Below are 17,948 nucleotides of genomic sequence, written 5' to 3'. Positions count from 1 at the left end.
ATCATTTCCAAAAAAACCCATGATTATCACTATTGTTATCATGCAGGCTATTCCTGAATGTTGTTTCTCCAGATCTATTTAAGAAGAAGGATCCAGTTAGTTTTGAAGACAACCTGTTTTCAAAAATAAATACTAGTACTTACTAGTACAAGCTACCTCAGACGGATCAAAGTCAGACCGGTAGTATCCGTTGCGACAAGTGCAGATGGCAGCAGCTTCTGATGTGGAGCGACTATTGGGAGGACATTGTGTGCAGATTCCTATTCCTTGATGAGCTTTGAACATCCCTGCTGGGCAAGCTACAAAAGGAAAGAAAAGACACTTTTTTGAATCAAGATTATATAGCACACGCACAAAAAAATTAAACTTGCTTTGATACCAAAAATTGTTGAAAAATGACATTATCATAGTTTTAATGTAGCATTTACTCCTCTAATTTCAATAAAATTCATGAGGAAATGTGTTGAAAGCAGGCAAAGAGAGAACTAATCTATGGATGTCTTGGGACTGACTTTGTTGCTTATTCACTTTGCTTCTAAACCACACAATAACTACAGCTGTCTAGTAAACCCAATAATGAAAAAGGACAATAATCAGGATAAATCATCAACTGCAGTTATAATACAAACAGTATTTATAACATCCTCATAGTTAAACATTGTTAATTTATAAAAGCCCTGACTGTATTAGATACTTAGAAAAATATTAATATTTTCTCTTGTCATTGAAAAGATTTTAAAGTAGACCCCTGACAAATCTTTATAGGAAATGAATTCAATAAACATGGCATTTCTGCTGAAGTATCCTTTCTCTTTTTACCTCTAAATTCATTTAATTTGATAGAGCCATCTGTAGAATAGATTTAGATGTGCACATGCATTCTAGATTAGATTAATGTTTAAGAATCCTTTTTTCACAATTTTTCAAGCTAACTGAAATGGATAATGCCAGGACTGTGTATTGAACCCATTGCTACTGCAATGATCAGGCACAGAATGCGATCATGCTGGCATGTTCCGATTAGCAATCTAACTACCCTATTTTAAAATCTGCAAAAACTCACAATTTTTTGGTAAATATTTTATTAAAGAATCTGAAAGTTTCTGAAAGTAGTAGACAGAAAGCACCATATTTCCAGCAATCCCTAAGTAATAGGAATTGGTTCTGATTCTCCTTAATACCAAGGTATTCTTTTATATGTTGTTTTAACATATAAATTTAATAAGTAAATGAATGTGAATAGCAATCTGAGGGGCCATATTTTATTGGGAATTTTTGCATTTATAATATTAAATCTGAAAAGTTATCTGATCAATTTTTTTAACATGGAATTCAGGGCTGTGAACTAGACTGAGAAATTAAAAAAAAATCCAGAAGGAAGTGGCAAACAACCTCTCTGCAAAAAAATCACATATATCCTTACAGTCAGTAGGGATAAAGCTCAATTCAAGGGTATATTTAATTTTTTAATACCATAATGTACAATTCTTCAAAATCGAGTACAATTCTCATTCAATTTATTATTGTACCATTCTGCCAGCTGAATTGACCAACAATAACTCCTAAGGGAGCTTATTCATCATAAGCATACTGATGACATATAGACTGACCTTTCTATGCAAGGTATTTTGGTGATATGTTATGATGGAAATCCTGACCAGGTCCTAGAAACTATGGAGATTTGGAAAGGGTCTAAAAAGTTGATGTTCAATACCAGCAAAACTAAACTGCTGCTTTTATGGAAGCCATCTGGTGTTTTTTGCATGCTCATGTGGTGGTCTAGATACAGTAGTTCTGAGATTCATGGAAACAGCTAGATGGAGGCTGCACTCATTGGCAGAAAAAAATTGCTTTTCACATATAACACTAGTACTATAGGCTGTCCATTTGTTAACACAAATTTCTATGTGAAATTCAAAGTGTTACTTTTCATGTACAAAGCCCAATTGTACCCCTAGTATTATTGCTTTGAGTAGAATCTATCCACTTAGTCTACACATCTCATGGGGTGATCCTGAAAGTTCACTACATGGGAGATTTGGAGGAAAGGACTATAAGCCTGTGCTTGTCAGTAATGGTCTCAATTTTCTGGAACAGCCTTCCCAAGAGATCCTTATGGCATTCCTATTTCCCCATATTAAATGTGTTCAAAACAGAGTTAACACAAGTCTTAACTTTTAAAATCAATGGATACACATCATCACATTTTGTTTCATGATGAATTAACTTATTTTAGTTTCTGTTGTAAATCACCATGAATATTCAGAGGGCTTAACAATATAAAAGTTAAACAAAGACCGAATATCCTGCTTCTACTAAACATCCTACTAAAGTAATTCAGATAAATATCTGTTTGAAGAATTCTAGTAAAATATCATGTTCAAGCTTGCAAATGGAATTATTCCATTTTAATGTTTTATGTGCTCATAGCTAGATATGAATGGTGTTGTAACAGTTTGTTTCTTTCACAAACTATCCTAAAACTATCCCAAAGGTGTTTTTTTCAAAAAGCAACTGGACATTCTTGTTTTTCCTCAAAGATATTTCTGAAGAAACTTCTTGGGTGAGAAGCAAAATGTCTTCGAGGAAAAATAAGAAAGTCCAGTTGCCTTTTGAAAAAGCACCTTTAGGACAACCATGACCTAGATGACTAAGAATCTCCACAGACATTTACCCTAAAACTGCTATTGTTGTAATTCTTATTCAATTTTGATGCAAACATAAATCATAATCATAATAGTAAAGTTGGAAGGGACCTTGGAGGTCATCTAGTCCACCCCCTGCTCAGGCAGGACCTACACCATTTCAGACAAATGGCTGTCCAGTCTCTTCTTAAAGACTTCCAGTGTTGGAGCATTCACAGCTTCTGGAGGCAAGTTGTTCCACTGGTTAATTGTTCTAAATGTCAGGAAGTTTCTCTTTGATTAGTTTCCATCTGTTGCTTCTCATCCTGCCTTCGGGTGCTTTGGAGAATAGCTTGACACCCTCTTCTTTGTGGCAGCCCTGAGATATTGGAACACTACTATCATGTCCCCCCTCATCATTCTCTTCATTAAACTAGACATACCCAATTCCAGCAGCCATTCCTTATATGTTTTAGCTTCCAGTCCCCTAATTATCTTTGTTGCTCTTCTCTATACTCTATCTAGAGTCTCAACGTCTTTTTTACATCGTAGTGACCAAAACTGTATGCAGTATTCCAAGTGTGGCCTTACCAAGGCATTGTAAAGTGGTATTAATATTTCACGTGATCTTGATTCTATCCCTCTGTTAATGTAGCCTAGCACTATGTTGGCTTTTTTGGCAGCTGCAGCACACTGCTGGCTCATATTTAAGTGATTGTCCACTAGGACTCAGAGATCCCTCTCACAGTTACTACTATTGAGCAAGGTACCCCCTATACTATACCTGTACATTTGGTTTTTCTTGCCTAAATGTAGAACCTTACTTTTTTCACGACTGAATTTCATTTTGTTAGATAGCACCCAGTGTTCGAGTCTGTCCAGATCCTCCTGTATCTTAAGCCTGTCTTCTGGAGTGTTGGCTATTCCTGCCACCTTGGTGTCGTCTGAAAATTTGATGATTTCCCCATCTATCCTCATCCAAATCATTGATGAAGATATTGAAGAGCACTGGGCCCAGAAAAAGCCCTGGGGCATCGCACTACATACTTCCCTCCATGTAGATGCAGTTCCATTGGAGACCACACACTGAGTACAGCCAGTCAGCCAGCTATGAATCCAACTGGTGGTGATGCTGTCTAACCCACATTTTTTTATCTTGTCAAGTAGTATGTTGTGATCTACTTTATCAAATGCCTTACTGAAGTCCAAGTAAATTATATCCACAGCATTCCTCTGGTCCACTAATTTTGTCACTTGGTCAAAGAATGCAATAAGATTTGTCTGGCATGTTCTGTTTTTGACAAACCCATGTTGGCTTTTAGTAATGACTTTGTTTGCCTCTAGGTGCTCACTGTTTCGTTGTTTTGATTATCTTTTTCAGAATTGTCCCAGGTATTGAGGTCAGGCTGATAGGTCTGTAATTTCCTCAATCCATTTTTTTCCTTTTTTGAAGATGTGAACTACATCAGCTCTTTTCCAGTCCTATGGTAGTTCCCCAGTGCTTCAGGATCTTTGAAAAATATAGTTCAGTAGTTCTGAGATCACATCTGCCAGTTTCCTTGGGGTGTAATCCATCTGGTCCTGGTGATTTGAACTCGTCTAGGCTGGACAGGTGCTCACTTACCATTTTCTTTCCTATCTTAACTTGTGTTTCTATTCTGATTTTTATGGCACTATTTTTGATAGGTTGGTCTGTTTTTTCCCTTTGTGTAAAGACAGATGGAAAAAATGAGTTAAATAGTTCTACTTTCTCCCTGTTGCTTGTCACCTTCTTGCCACATTCCCCTAATGTACCAATCATTTCCTTCATTTTTTCTTGTTTTTTACACGTTGAAAGAAGCTTTTTTTTTGTTATTGTTGACTTTGGTCACAAGCCTTAGTTCATTTTGAGAATTAGCTTTCCTCACTTCATCTTTGCAGGCTTGGGCTATTTGCTGATATTCTGACTTAGTTATGTGCCCCTCTTTCCACTCTCTATACTTATCCTTTTTATCTTTCAATTTGTCAGAGAGTTCTTTATGCAGCCATGCTGGTTTCTTTTGAGTGCTGTTATTTTTCTCTTTGTTGGTATTGTGCTAGACTGGGCTTTTATTAACTCACTTTTCAAAATTTCCCAAGTTTCTTGAGTTGTTTACCCCTTGAGGATTCTCAACCATGGAATCCTTACCAAGTCCTCTCTTAAGTTTATTGAAATTAACTCTCTTAAAGTCCAAGACTCTAGTTTGACTATGTTCTATTGCTTGTGCTTCCATAATGTTGAATTCCAATATTGCATGATCACTTCCCCCCAAGGTTTCTATGGCTTCAACACCTTCTATCATTTCATCTCTGTTAGTGAGAATTAGATCCAATATGGCTAATCCCCTAGTTCCCTTTTCTACTTTTTGGGAGACAAAGTTGTCAGCTAGGTTTGTCAGGAATCTGTTTGATCTTCCACTTGGTACAGAGTTTGTCTCCCAGTTGATGTCAGGCTAATCAAAGTCCCCCATTACTATTGTGATGTGCTTCCTACATACCTTAGTCGGCTGATTAGCAAAAAGTTCATCTATTTCCTCTGTTTGGTTGGGTGGCCTATAGTATACATCTATGGCAATGTCATTTTTCCCCCTTTTATATTGACCCAAATGCATTCAAGTTTACAGTTTTCATCATTGTTGTGCTCTATTTCACTGACACTGGCAACTAGTTTAACTAGTATTATTTCCATGTTAATCAATGCTTTGTACTGATCTGTTAGTATAGTAAAGATTTTTACTATTCATTAATGGTACAATGATAATATGAAATTCTTGCAGTTATAATCAATAGCTTTAGCTGTTGGTGTTCATTTGGATTCATTTGTAATTTCTCCTTTTTCAGTATAGTAGCCTTGGAATCAGGCATCTAAGACATCCATGCAAAACCGCTACTATCTATCAATACTTTTTTATATATAGCACATATATTTTTATATTGCACATTCCTTTAGAAGTTCAGGCCATTATGTTTAGCTAACCCTGCATAAATGACCAGATGTCAAGATTTTAGTAGCATGGCATAGCAACCTCAGTTCAGGTCACAGAGAGGAGGTGGTCAATCTATTTTCCAAAGCACCTGAAGGCCAGATAAAGAATAATGAATGGCAACTGATCAAGGAGATATTCAACCAAGAAATAAGGCAAAATTTTCTGACAGTGAGAACAATCAACCAATGAAACAGATTGCCTTCAGAAGTTGTGGGAGCTTCACCACTGGAAGCTTTCAAGAAGAGACTGGACTGCTGTCTGTCAGAAATGGTGTAGAGTCTCCTTCTTCGGTGGGGGCGGGGTTGGATAGGATGACCTACAAAGTTCCTTCCAACTCTGTTATTCTACTCTATTCTAACTAACTATGTTATAAATGTTAATCTTTTCAATCCAACTGGTAGCTTTGACATTGGGGCAGATTTTTTTTTGTATTTGTTTTTAACCAAGCCACTAGAATTCAATATTCTGAAATGCCTTGTTCTAGTTTTCTAATGCTAAGATAGAAATGTAGAATGACACAAGGAAGACTGAGGCAGCTGAGATCTCATTTTAATAAGATAGGTGAGCTAAAATTAATAGTTAACATGAGTCCAGTGTGAATTGTTTGTTTGGAGTGGGAGGTTTTGAAGCTGAAATAAATAAGGAAATCTAAAATAAGTATAAGAAACATTAACTTGACATGCAATTGTCTGTTATAATCATAATGAAGGATGATTTGCCATTAAGAACAGAGAATTATGTAGCCTACTGTAACATATTTCTATTCATTTTGGTAGGCTGTGAATATCTGATTTACATAATAACTGAATTATAATATGCTTTACATGCAGAATATCCACATTGTGAGAGAATAATCAAGATCCAATCCTTGTCACAAAAGGTAGATAAAGACATAGGAATGGTAAGGATGGGTAAAAAAGAATAAGAGAACAAGGCAAGAAACTGTCTGGAGAACTGTCACATTCAACTTTCCGTTGTTCAAAGATCTCTTCTTTGATCACTTTTAACAGTTTCTCACTATTCATTTGAAGATGTCTCTATATTCATGAAAGCCAGCTATAAAATCTTTTGATTATCTTATCCCAAATTGCAAGCATTTCCATACAGTAATATCACCTTAATATGTATTCAACAGAAAGTTAGCAATACATTCATAAAAAGAAAAACTAGAGCACTAGAGCAGATTGGATCTTTGCATATATCTACCAACTCTGCATACTTTGTGATGTCCAACACAAAATGCCAATGATGGACAGAAGTGCTTGCTCCAACTACTATGGAAGATGCCTAGCCCAAAGTTGAATTAATTGTATTTTATTTTCTCCCCAAAAGTCTTTCTTTATGTATCAGTTACAATAGGAAAGGAAACTGATGGACCAAAGGTGCTGTAAGGTAGTAGCTCTGAACTTTATAATCTAAATTGCATGTATAAGTGAATAAGAGAAAAAACAGTGAAAGATCCCATTGAGCTGAGAACACTAACTGTTGTGATATGTAAGCAGAAAGGCAGCTATCAAAAAATTAAATCTCTGTCAAAATAGGACCAGAGGGGGAAAAAGTTTTGAAAAAAGAAAAAAAAATGGCCTTATTTTTGAAAATGCTACCTTCAGAATCCCAAGTGATTTAAATACTGCAGCTATTAGCTAAAATAACAAAAAGGATCCTTATGATTCTACCAACTGGAATTATATATTCTGGGTTCAACTGCTCCTACCATCCTTTTATTCCTTAGTAGATCTGAGAGTGATTTATGGGAGAAAAAGAATTAGAAGCAAATCAAACATTCTTCAAGTATGGTTTCAGTCAAACAGAGTAACTGGAGTGGCAACATAAAATAGGCACGCTAATTATGAAATTTCCTGATTGGCACTAGGGAGATTAATTTATTCACCTATACAATTTATTTATCAAATTTAGAGACCACTCACTTCATGCACAAAGTGAATCCTTCGGGAGAAGGGCGGTATAGAAATCAAATTATTAAATTAAATTAAATTAAATTAAATCTATGTTTGTAGCCTGCTGACCTTTTTCATATGTTAAGTTTTATGCGTTTAAATTCTTGAGCTTTTAAAGTTTTTTAAATGATAAAAACTAGCGATAATTTTATAAATCCATTTATGCATTTGGTCTATACAGTGTTTAAGATTTGATTCTAAAATGTATTTGGGAGAGTATGGGGGTACAAACATAGCACCTGTCTATCACTGTCAATTAGCTGCATCTTTTCTTGCACTAATATAAATATTGGCATAATTGATTAATTATTACTTTTTCTTGTAACTCATAGATCCCACAACTGCTATATTTATATTTATGATTTATCTGAACAGGCAAAGGGGGACAGGCACATTTGAAAAGGAGGAAAAATGGGAAGAAAAACAGGACACACTGCCTAACTTTCTTGGCATTTGTGACAAAAATTACAGTAAAGAACTACCCCTTCAAGTATTTAGGACTACATTTAAATGAAATTATTTTTTCCAACATCAGGAAGACTGGTTTTTAAATCACAGAAATGTGGTAGAGCCAGTAAGGAGGCAAAAGCATTCAGCATGTAGCTGATTAAGGTAGGAAAATTCCAGATAGTAGCTTCTGGAGATACTGACAAGGTCATAGAATAGACTAGAGCTTGTTAACTTGTAGTTAGCACTTATTTGTGAAGGGCTGCATTGCACAGAAAAGCTGCTCAGGAAAAGATAATTTGTGATACTCAAAGGTACTGGACAATCTTTGATTGTAAGGCTAAGTCTGCCAAATGGAGTATACGATGATCTGTCTTCTTTTTCCGAAGACATCCGGTAGTCCTAGCTCTATTCATTTCCCTTTGTTCCTAATGTACAAGACTATGTGGGGTCCTTGATGCTCTCTGAGCTTGGTTGTTTCCTTGCAGACATTTCACTACTCAAACTAGGCAACAACATCAGTGCTCACTCATTTCAATCCTGAGCTACAAACATTATCCTTTATTGGCACAGGACTATTTGAGACCAGCCTCCAGTTAAGGATAGAAACTATAAACTATACAAACATAAAAGTTTATAAAATGGAGAGAGTCAGAGGCATAGCAGGAGAAACCTTTCCAGTTGACTTACTAACAGATTGAAGTTTTGCAACGGGCTAATTTTATGAAAATGCTCGTGCCTTGTTCTCAACACTCTAAATGTTCCACAATCCAGAGTGTTGCCAGTCCAATTTGTTTCTTCTTTAATCTTTAGTCTTTTTTTCCCAAAATAAGATACCAGAAAGCTTTGAGATAATATGAGGGAAACTGAGGCTGGTAACCAAGGAGCAGAATCTGGGTATTCAGACTTATTAACACTGAATTCCCTGGGGAATTGCTTGCTATGCAGTACTTAGTGCTCTCTCAGCTTGATTGGTTGGTTGCAGACATTTTTGACTAGATAATGAATTACCACCCTAACCCATGATTCAATCCTGAGCTACAGCATATTCTCTTTTATTGGAATTCCTTGCTAGCTTAACACAAATTATACCAATAGGAGGAAGGAGCAGGCCTGCTAAATTTGGTTTTGCTCAATTCCTTATTTTTCCAATGTCAAAAAATATTATCTCACAACTCTGAAAAAAACCTCAACATAGTTTTACTTTCTGTGCAGTTTTGCTAATAAATTAGTTTTCCCTTAAAAAATAAAATTGTGCATATTATTTCCAATTATTTGCTATCATGCCTACTTCAATAGTGTATATAAACTGTTTTAAGAGACTTGGTCTACAAAAAATTGGAGAAGTATAATATAAATATTAAAATGTAATTGCATTTCAATCTGCATATTGATTTGGAAAATGGAAATCAAACAAGTTTCTCTCCTCATCCCTGACTATTGAAATATAATCAGTATGCTGATAATACCTACTTGTCCTTTCCCCTGATTTGTGGACTACACATGCTTTCTACTAGTAATGAAGTAAATGGGAGTTACTGATGTTAAATCCTGAAAACATAGCAAATAGAATGGCTGATTTGAAAACAAAGATAAAAGTTTAAAAATGAAAACTAAAATCATTCACCTATTAAGATTCTACTGAAAGAGGTGGTTTATTAACCCACTTTCTAAATATTGAGCGAATAGGAACAAAACAGAATTTCCAAGAAAATGTGTTCTATAGCCTAAGGTCAGTGATGGAAAAGGTCCTCATGTACTTCTTAGATGTGCCTCTGTAGCTCTATGCATCTTCTTACAAACTTTGTGGTCAGACAGATTTGAAATAGGAGAAGCAATTCCTCATGTACAGTAATCACACTTTATGATCCTTGAAGTTTTAGAGGTCACCTTAAATTACCTATGGTAAGCAACAAGTAACCAGTATAGATTTTCAGTTAAATCATTATGTGGTCCCTGCTACTTGGATCAATTAGTATGAAAGCCACCACATTTTCAATCAATTGCATCTTCCAGAAACTTCAATAGAAAAACAGAACCACATCACAATTTTGGAATATTGGAATGTAATTAAGCATGGATATTTGTAGTCAAACCAGACCAAATTCAGGAGAAGCCACAGTTGATTATGTATTAATTATGCAATAGTGCTGCTTACCACAGCTATTACTAGTAAATCCAAAGGCAGCTGGGAGTGAAGCAGCACTTCCAGAATGCAAATTTCTTATCTCAGGTTGAAGGTAGACTTATCCAAAACAGTCACTCAGTGCATCTTGTCTAAATTTCATTTTGTCTTTGTTTACTTTCACCTATTCTCTAATTTAATCAATATTCAGGATTTCTTCCATGGCGTTTGCTTCCTTGTCATTGGACGTAAGAAACAGAACACCTGGATATAATGAACATCCTGATAGCATCTCACTTCCAAGCTTTAGGTGTCTGCTCCAGCAGTTTCTTATAGAACCTGAAGAATAAAAGGCACTGTTGGATACTATAACTGAGAGACAAACTCTGCACCAAGTGGAAGATCAAACAGATTCCTGACAAACCTAGCTGACAACTTTGTCTCCCAAAAAGTAGAGAAGGGAACTAGGGGATTAGCCATATTGGATCTAATTCTCACTAACAGAGATGAAATGATAGAAGGTGTTGAAGCCATAGAAACCTTGGGGGAAGTGATTGTGCAATATTGGAATTCAACATTATGGAAGCACAAGTAATAGAATACAGTCAAACTAGAGTCTTGGACTTCAAGAGAGCTAATTTCAATAAACCTAGAGAGGGCTTGGGAAGGATTCCATGGTTGAGAATCCTCAAGGGGAAAACAACTCAAGAAACTTGGGAAATTTTGAAAAGTGAGATAATAAAAGCCCAATCTAGCACAATACCAATGAAGAAGAAAAATAACAGCGCTCAAAAGAAACCAGCATGGCTGCATAAAGAACTCTCTGACAAATTGAAGGATAAAAAGGACAAGTACAGAGAGTGGAAAGAGGGGCACATAACTAAGTCAGAATATCAGCAAATATCCCAAGCCTGCAAAGATGAAGTGAGGAAAGCTAAGGCTCAAAATGAACTAAGGCTTGCGACCAAAGTCAACAATGTGCTCTTCAACATCTTCATCAACAATTTGGATGAGGGGATACCAAGCTGGCAGGTATAGCCAACACTCCAGAAGATAGGCTTAAGATACAGAATGATTTTGACAGACTTCAACACTGAGCACTATCTTAAAAAATGAAATTCAATGGTGAAAAAAGTAAGGCAAAAAAACCCAATTGTACAGGTATAGTATAGGTGGTACCTTGCTCAATAGTAGTAACTGTGAGAGGGATTTTGGAGTCCTAGTGAACAATCACTTAAATATGAGCCAGCAGTGTGCTACAGCTGCCAAAAAAGCCAACACAGTGCTAGGCTGCATTAACAGAGGGATAGAATCAAGATCACGTGAATTATTAATACCACTTTACAATGCCTTCGTAAGGCCAAACTTGGAATACTGCATACAGTTTTGGTCACCACAATGTAATAAAGATGTACAGAGTAGAAAGAGTACAGAGAAGAGCAACAAAGATGATTAGGGGACTGGAGGCTAAAACATACAAATAACAGTTGGTGGAATTGGGTATGTCTAGTTTAATGAAGAGAAGGATGAGGGGAGAAGGATAGCAGTGTTCCAATATCTCAGGGGCTGCCATAAAGAAGAGGGAGTCAAGCTATTCTCCAAAGCACCTGAAGGCAGGACAAGAAGCAATGGATGGAAACTAATCAAGGAGAGAAGCAACCTAGAACTAAGGAGAAACTTCCTGACAGAACAATTAACTAGTGGAACAACCTGCCTCCAGAAGCGGTGAATGCTCCAACAATGGAAGTTTTTAAGAAGAGACTGGACAGCTATTTGTCTGAAATGGTATAGGGTTTCCTGCCTGAGCAGGGGGTTGGACTAGATGGTCTCCAAGGTCCCTTCCAACATTATTATTATTATTATTATTATTATTATTATTATTATTATTATTATTATTATTATTATTATTATTATCATCATCATCATCATCATCATCATCATCATCATGAGTAAGCCTTCCCTGGGATAGCATTGCTAAACATTTCATTTTTACACATTGTTTATCAATCATTTACTTTTAAATTGTATAATTTGTATGTGCACAAGCTCAAACATTCACTTAGTATTTGAATAGTTTAGAAGGCCTCTGATTTAATTCACCTCATCAAACTGTTTTGGCAGTTAAATTATTTGATTTATAGATCCTTTGAACCAAAGCTTTAGGCAGCTCTATTATCTACATTCCTATGCGTTTAACATAATTCAAAATGAGACTTGAAAAATGGCAACTATTTTTTTTCTTACAGAGATGAACACTAATATTGTTCATTCTTCAGGCTGAATGTGCACAGTTGAAGAATATAAATATATATCTTGCACCAGAAAACTATGCAGATACATATACACAAAGTAAAAAAAGTACTAAGAGGGAATGCCATCTTGGGAAAAAGGAGAAAAATACACAGAATGGAGTTAAGGTTAAAACAAGCATTTTGCTCAACTATTATTCAAAGTAGTAAACCAAATTTCTAGAATTATAATTTATTTGTTCTGTCATGGGATACATGGTTTGAAAATTTTTAACACTAAAACTTAAAAAAATAAAATTAAAAGGCAATGTTTGTAAGCAAAAGGATGTTTATGTTCAACATACACAAGAGAATGGTGTCATCTAATCAAGAATTACTAACAGGAAAAATACACAAACCATTTTTACAGATATCAATTTACAGGAATATAACATCCATCAATACTACTTTGTCTAGCATTTACCTCTGTTCACAAATTCTTGCCCCCACATGGTATATGACACCTGTGATGACATTTCTTCCTTAAGAAATATGTTAAACATCTCATACAACTTGCAGTGATAGAGATAAAAAGAAAGTAATTCTTATCTGTTTTCTGCTCCTCAGGATACGAACCATCTCCTTACACTGAAGGAGGGGAAATTAATAAGAGCAAACTGAAGCAATCACTTTGAAGCAATTTCCTTGAGAAAGAGTAAGCCACCTAATCTTTATTGAAATTTTTCAATATCTAATTCAAAACATAGAAAAGTATCTTGTTCTCCCAGATAACAGAAGGGATTCCAAATATGCCACATAAAGAAAGGCAAAAGAATCACAAATGCTTTTCGATAAAAACTCAGTTATCACCACAATAAGTGAAAACATTCTTCATGATGCATTGTAGACCTCATAAGTATCTATTACTTTCTCAATAGCTGATTGTCAGCTTTACCAGCTAGACCAAACAGGAAACACAAAAAGATAAGCTAATTCTACTTTACTGTAAAGCTAAATTAACAAAATCTTGCAAGTCTAAAAGTATAATATGCCTAAGAAATTATCCAGCTGCAGGCCATGCTGTTTTTGTCTGATCATTCCCTAGGCCAGGGATAGGCAACCTCGGCTCTTTTATGACTCATGGACTTCAACTCCCAGAATTCCTGAGCCAGCTATGCTGGCTAAGGATTTCTGGGAGTTGAAGTCCATGAGTCATAAAAGAGCCGAGGTTGCCTACCCCTGCCCTAGGCAGTATCTCCCAAGGTCTACACTGATGTAGCATTTCTTAGCTTGAAAGTCTATTTTGGACTAAAACTTTCATAAGCCTTGATCCCTAGCCCAGCTGTCAAAGGCAGATGGGATTGAATTCTATTACATTCTGCTTTTTTAAAAAGCTATTTTCTCTCCCCCCCCTGCCCCCCATTATGGCCATAACACAACAAGACCCTAGGACTAAAAGAACAAATTTTTGTTGTTGTTGCTGCTATTGTTTGAACTGTTCTGCTCTGGATATAATTTGTTCATGTTTAAAATTCCACAAATAGTTGCAATTGGTGTAGTTGATGCAACCCTTAAGAATTACTTAAAACTTGGAATTGCTTGATAAAGCATCTCAATTATTTAGCAGATTCATATATTTAGAACAACATTTCTTGCCAGCATGAAAGCAAAAACACTGACAGAAACATAATTCTTTTTTTTTTTTACTTTAAAATGTAATTTTCACCTGCTGAATTGCACCCCTCTCTTCTATATCAAGCTGCTTAAGGACTAAATCTTTATTTGGAAATTACTTCAATGGCAATAACTTTATTTAAGAAAAAAGAACAATACAACTATTGATTGGTTCATATTTCTTGGATCTCAGAATATGGAGTGAAAGGGAAAAATGTAGCCGTCTTATTTAAGAAGTAGGAAAAGAATAGCAACTTGAAATACAAACATAAAGTATAAACTGAGATTGAAACCGATACAAACTTTTGTAAGCCACTTTAAATCCAATGTGTGTATAATTGTCTTATAAATCACTGTGACAATCCTCCATTTCAGTGAAAGAGACATTTAGAACTACAGTGTGCTAAAGGCAAAGAAATTATACCTATTACTATTGTTATTTGCCTATAATGTTTAGGAAATTGGTCTGAAGTGAGATTGAAGAAAGGTCCTCAGTTATTAGAGATTACAAGTATTTTTAGCCACTCTGCACACCAGAGTGCTCTTTACTGCAACTTTGCCATTAGCTAATTGAAAGAGATAACAATAGCTTAGATGGAGTTGTAGCTGTCATCACATCCAAGACTGGTTTTAAAAGATATGGAATGGGCTAGATTTTGCAGCATGCATATTCACAGCATGCATTTTCAGAGATTATTCAGCAGGTAACAGTCAGACTTCTACACAGTGATTTGTCTATATCCTGATGACCTACTTTGTAAAGAGAAAAAGAGAAAGTCATGCTTTTTTAGTTCTGGCCTATCACTGTTTGCTTCAGTACCTAAAATTTGACTTTTTTTGGAATTAGTTTTCAAAAAAGAAACATTTTCTAATCTGAGATACAAACGTGAGAGATGTTGAATTGAATTGAAATTTTCAATAGTCTCAGTCAATGGGGAAGGATGCTAGGAGTTATACTTCCATGATATTTGAAAATTCACAAGGTGAAATTACCATTGAAAGAGTGGGTACTTTGAAAAATAAGAGCACATTAGAATTAGAACCTGAAGCTTGACTGACATGGGTTTTGTGGTATGATTAAATTCACCTAGATTTCAAAAATCATTAGTTAGGATTACCATATTAAGAATATGGAATAAACTCGGGGTGTGCCCAAAATACATTTATTGGTTTCAGCACACACACACAGATAAACAAAATAAAACATTTTACAATAAAGAAACAATGAGCAAAGAGAAATGCTTACAATATTAGGACTTGCTAGTACAAGGAATTGGGAAAAAATAGGGAGTAGATAAAGTCAAGAGACCTGTGTAGAGATTTAGATTTAAATTATGTGTACAACTGAGAGACTTAATATAGATAAAAAGTTAACTGGTATTGAAGAACATCAGATGGAAATTAGAATTGAATTGTGTAAAAAGAAACATGTGATTACTAAAATGATAAACTTTTGCTGAGATCTGAAATGAGGAAGAATAAGTTTATTTATTTATTTAATTATATTTTTATACCGCCCTTCTCCCGAAGGACTCAGGGCGGTGTACAGGGCAATAAATATAAAAAAGCAGAATACAAAAATTAAAAAAACGATTAAATTAAAGAAGTTAAGTTAAGTTAATTAAGTTAAAGAATGCATGATAAAATGGGGGTAAAATTTGGGTTCTAACATACATTAGACAAATGGGACAGATAAAGACTGTGGCTAAAAGGACTAAAATTCATGATGTGTTATAATTTATGAAAGAACTTTTATAAAATGATATACCATTGGTATATGACATCAGACAAATTATCTAAGATGTATAAAAGTACTCCTAAATTGCATTAGAAATGTGAAAAAGATGAGGGAATTTTATAATGCATGTTGGATTTGTCAAAATGCAAAAAAATGGATAAAATACATATGATGACACAAAGATTTTTAAAGACCAATATTCAGATGATTTTTTTTTTTAAAAAACCTGGGATTTATGGATAGCGAATTAGAAAACAGTTATGAAAGATTGATTTTGTATATGGTAACCGCAGCAATATTCTATAAACACAAAGATTAAAATATAGTGAAATACAGACAATGGAGGAATGGATTTGAAGATGGTGGAACTTGAGGAAATGGCTAAATTGACCTGTGTGATCAATTTGATGATATTTAGCTGAAAATGGGGAAAAAATGAATTGGTGTGTTTTATGGATTTGCTAATTTTAAAAATGGTAAGAAGGGAACCATATTGTATCTGCAGTGTTTGTTATATTTTATTTCTTAATCTTATTCTATATAATTTCATGTTAGAATGCTTATAAATATTATATTTTTGAAAAAAAAGCAAAGGGGAACTTTCACCTGTGCATTCTTCAAAATATTATTTGTTTCCCTGGTAATAAAATCCATCAGCTATACTTGTAAATTCTCTATTTTATTATACATTATTAACTACAGATATTTTCTGGCAAAAGCATGAATAAACACAAGAAAATTAATGAAGGAACCCATTTTTGCATTAAATTGTCACTAGTTTGCTATGTCTTTTGTTAGCAGCAAGAGAGAGCTACCAACCACAAGCATTTATTCTGTTTCCCTTTCAATCTTTGAAATTTTTCTTTTATAACAATTCCATTTTATTTTGGCTGCTGTTCTAATAGCAGGAAAGGAACAGTACAATGTAACTAATTGTGCACTGACTGGCTCAGATTATAGCAATCAATGAGGATATTTAGGACAATCAATTTGTCACTGGTCAGGCTATTCTGATCTTGCTTTTCATCTGTCTGTCAGTTCATCTTCAGAAAGACAGACTGAGTTTGCTTACTATATGTACTGCCCACAAGTGCCTTAATTGTCCCTTCAATATAGGCTTTTACTTTTGCATTAATATGGACAAGGTAGAGATTTTCCGATGTATGAGCATTAAAGGTCATCCCTCATTAATATTTAAATAATCAAACAAACAAACAAAAGGAATAATGCTTAAGTCCTATAATCACAGACTGAAAAGATTGGAATGGATCCTGGAGGTCATCAGGATGATGCCCTGCCCATTACTATAGCTTCCCTGACAGATAGTGATCCACCTTCAGTGAAAACACCTCCGTTGAAGGAATGCTCATCACCTCCAGAGGCATTGACAATTCTTACTATGAGTATAATTTTTATGAAGACCAACTGAAATCTATTGCCTTGTAATTTTAACCCATTGTTTCTTGTATTATGGAACAACTCTGAGCAACCTTTTATGTGACAATCTTTCAGATTCATTTCATTTCATTTCATTACATTTCAGATCTGAAATGGTATAAGGTTTCCTGCGTGAGCAGGGGGTTGGACTAGAAGATCTCCAAGGTCCCTTCCAACTCTGTTATTCTGTATTCTGTATCCTGGAAGACAACTCTCATATCTACTTGCAGGCTTCTCTAGGTTAAATATTCCCAGTCCCTCTAAGCCACTCCTCTTTTCTGTCATGTCCTTTTATCATCTTCCTCGCTGTTCTGGGGACAGGCTTCTGTTTATCCATGTCTTTTTAAAAATATGAAGGATTTTATAGACATCCAGTTAAAGACAATCAAGCTTCAGTGGCAATAGTTAGGATTGCTTCAAACAGCTTGTCATAAAACCACTAGTTGACAGATTAAAAAAGTATTTGATCTTGGTAAGAAAAAAGAATGTTGAGGGAGAAAGGTAATATTTAATCTGCTTAAAGAAGATTCACTTCTCCCTTAATCTGCTTGAAGAAGATTCACTAGAATTGGGAGAGGGGGCTTTACTATCACCTCTATGTATTCTTTCAGAGTGCAAAAGTAAATGTTCTGAAAAGAAGTTGAGTGTTAAGAAAGATAGCCTTTCTATGGCTTCCTTCTCCCTGCCTTTTCACAATCCCTGCCAAATCCTG

The 17,948-nt window shown here is 35.1% G+C and overlaps 1 protein-coding gene across 1 annotated transcript in view; it reads right to left on the bottom strand.

Annotated features, from left to right (window-relative positions):
* Positions 1-17,948, bottom strand: part of EPHB1 (EPH receptor B1) — a gene marked incomplete at both ends in the record, with an annotated part of 375,741 nt that overhangs the window by 87,814 nt on the left and 269,979 nt on the right. Inside the window, one exon of the mRNA XM_081329090.1 lies at positions 144-299. Within this exon, the coding sequence (XP_081185216.1) occupies positions 144-299 (156 nt within the window). The remainder of the gene's footprint in view (positions 1-143; positions 300-17,948) is intronic.

This window comes from Vipera berus (assembly GCF_964194415.1).
Source record: "Vipera berus genome assembly, chromosome: 5".
In the NCBI taxonomy this organism is placed as follows: Eukaryota; Metazoa; Chordata; class Lepidosauria; order Squamata; family Viperidae; genus Vipera; species Vipera berus.
Note: the sequence above shows the minus strand (reverse complement) of the source record. Positions and strands in the feature narration are given on the sequence as shown.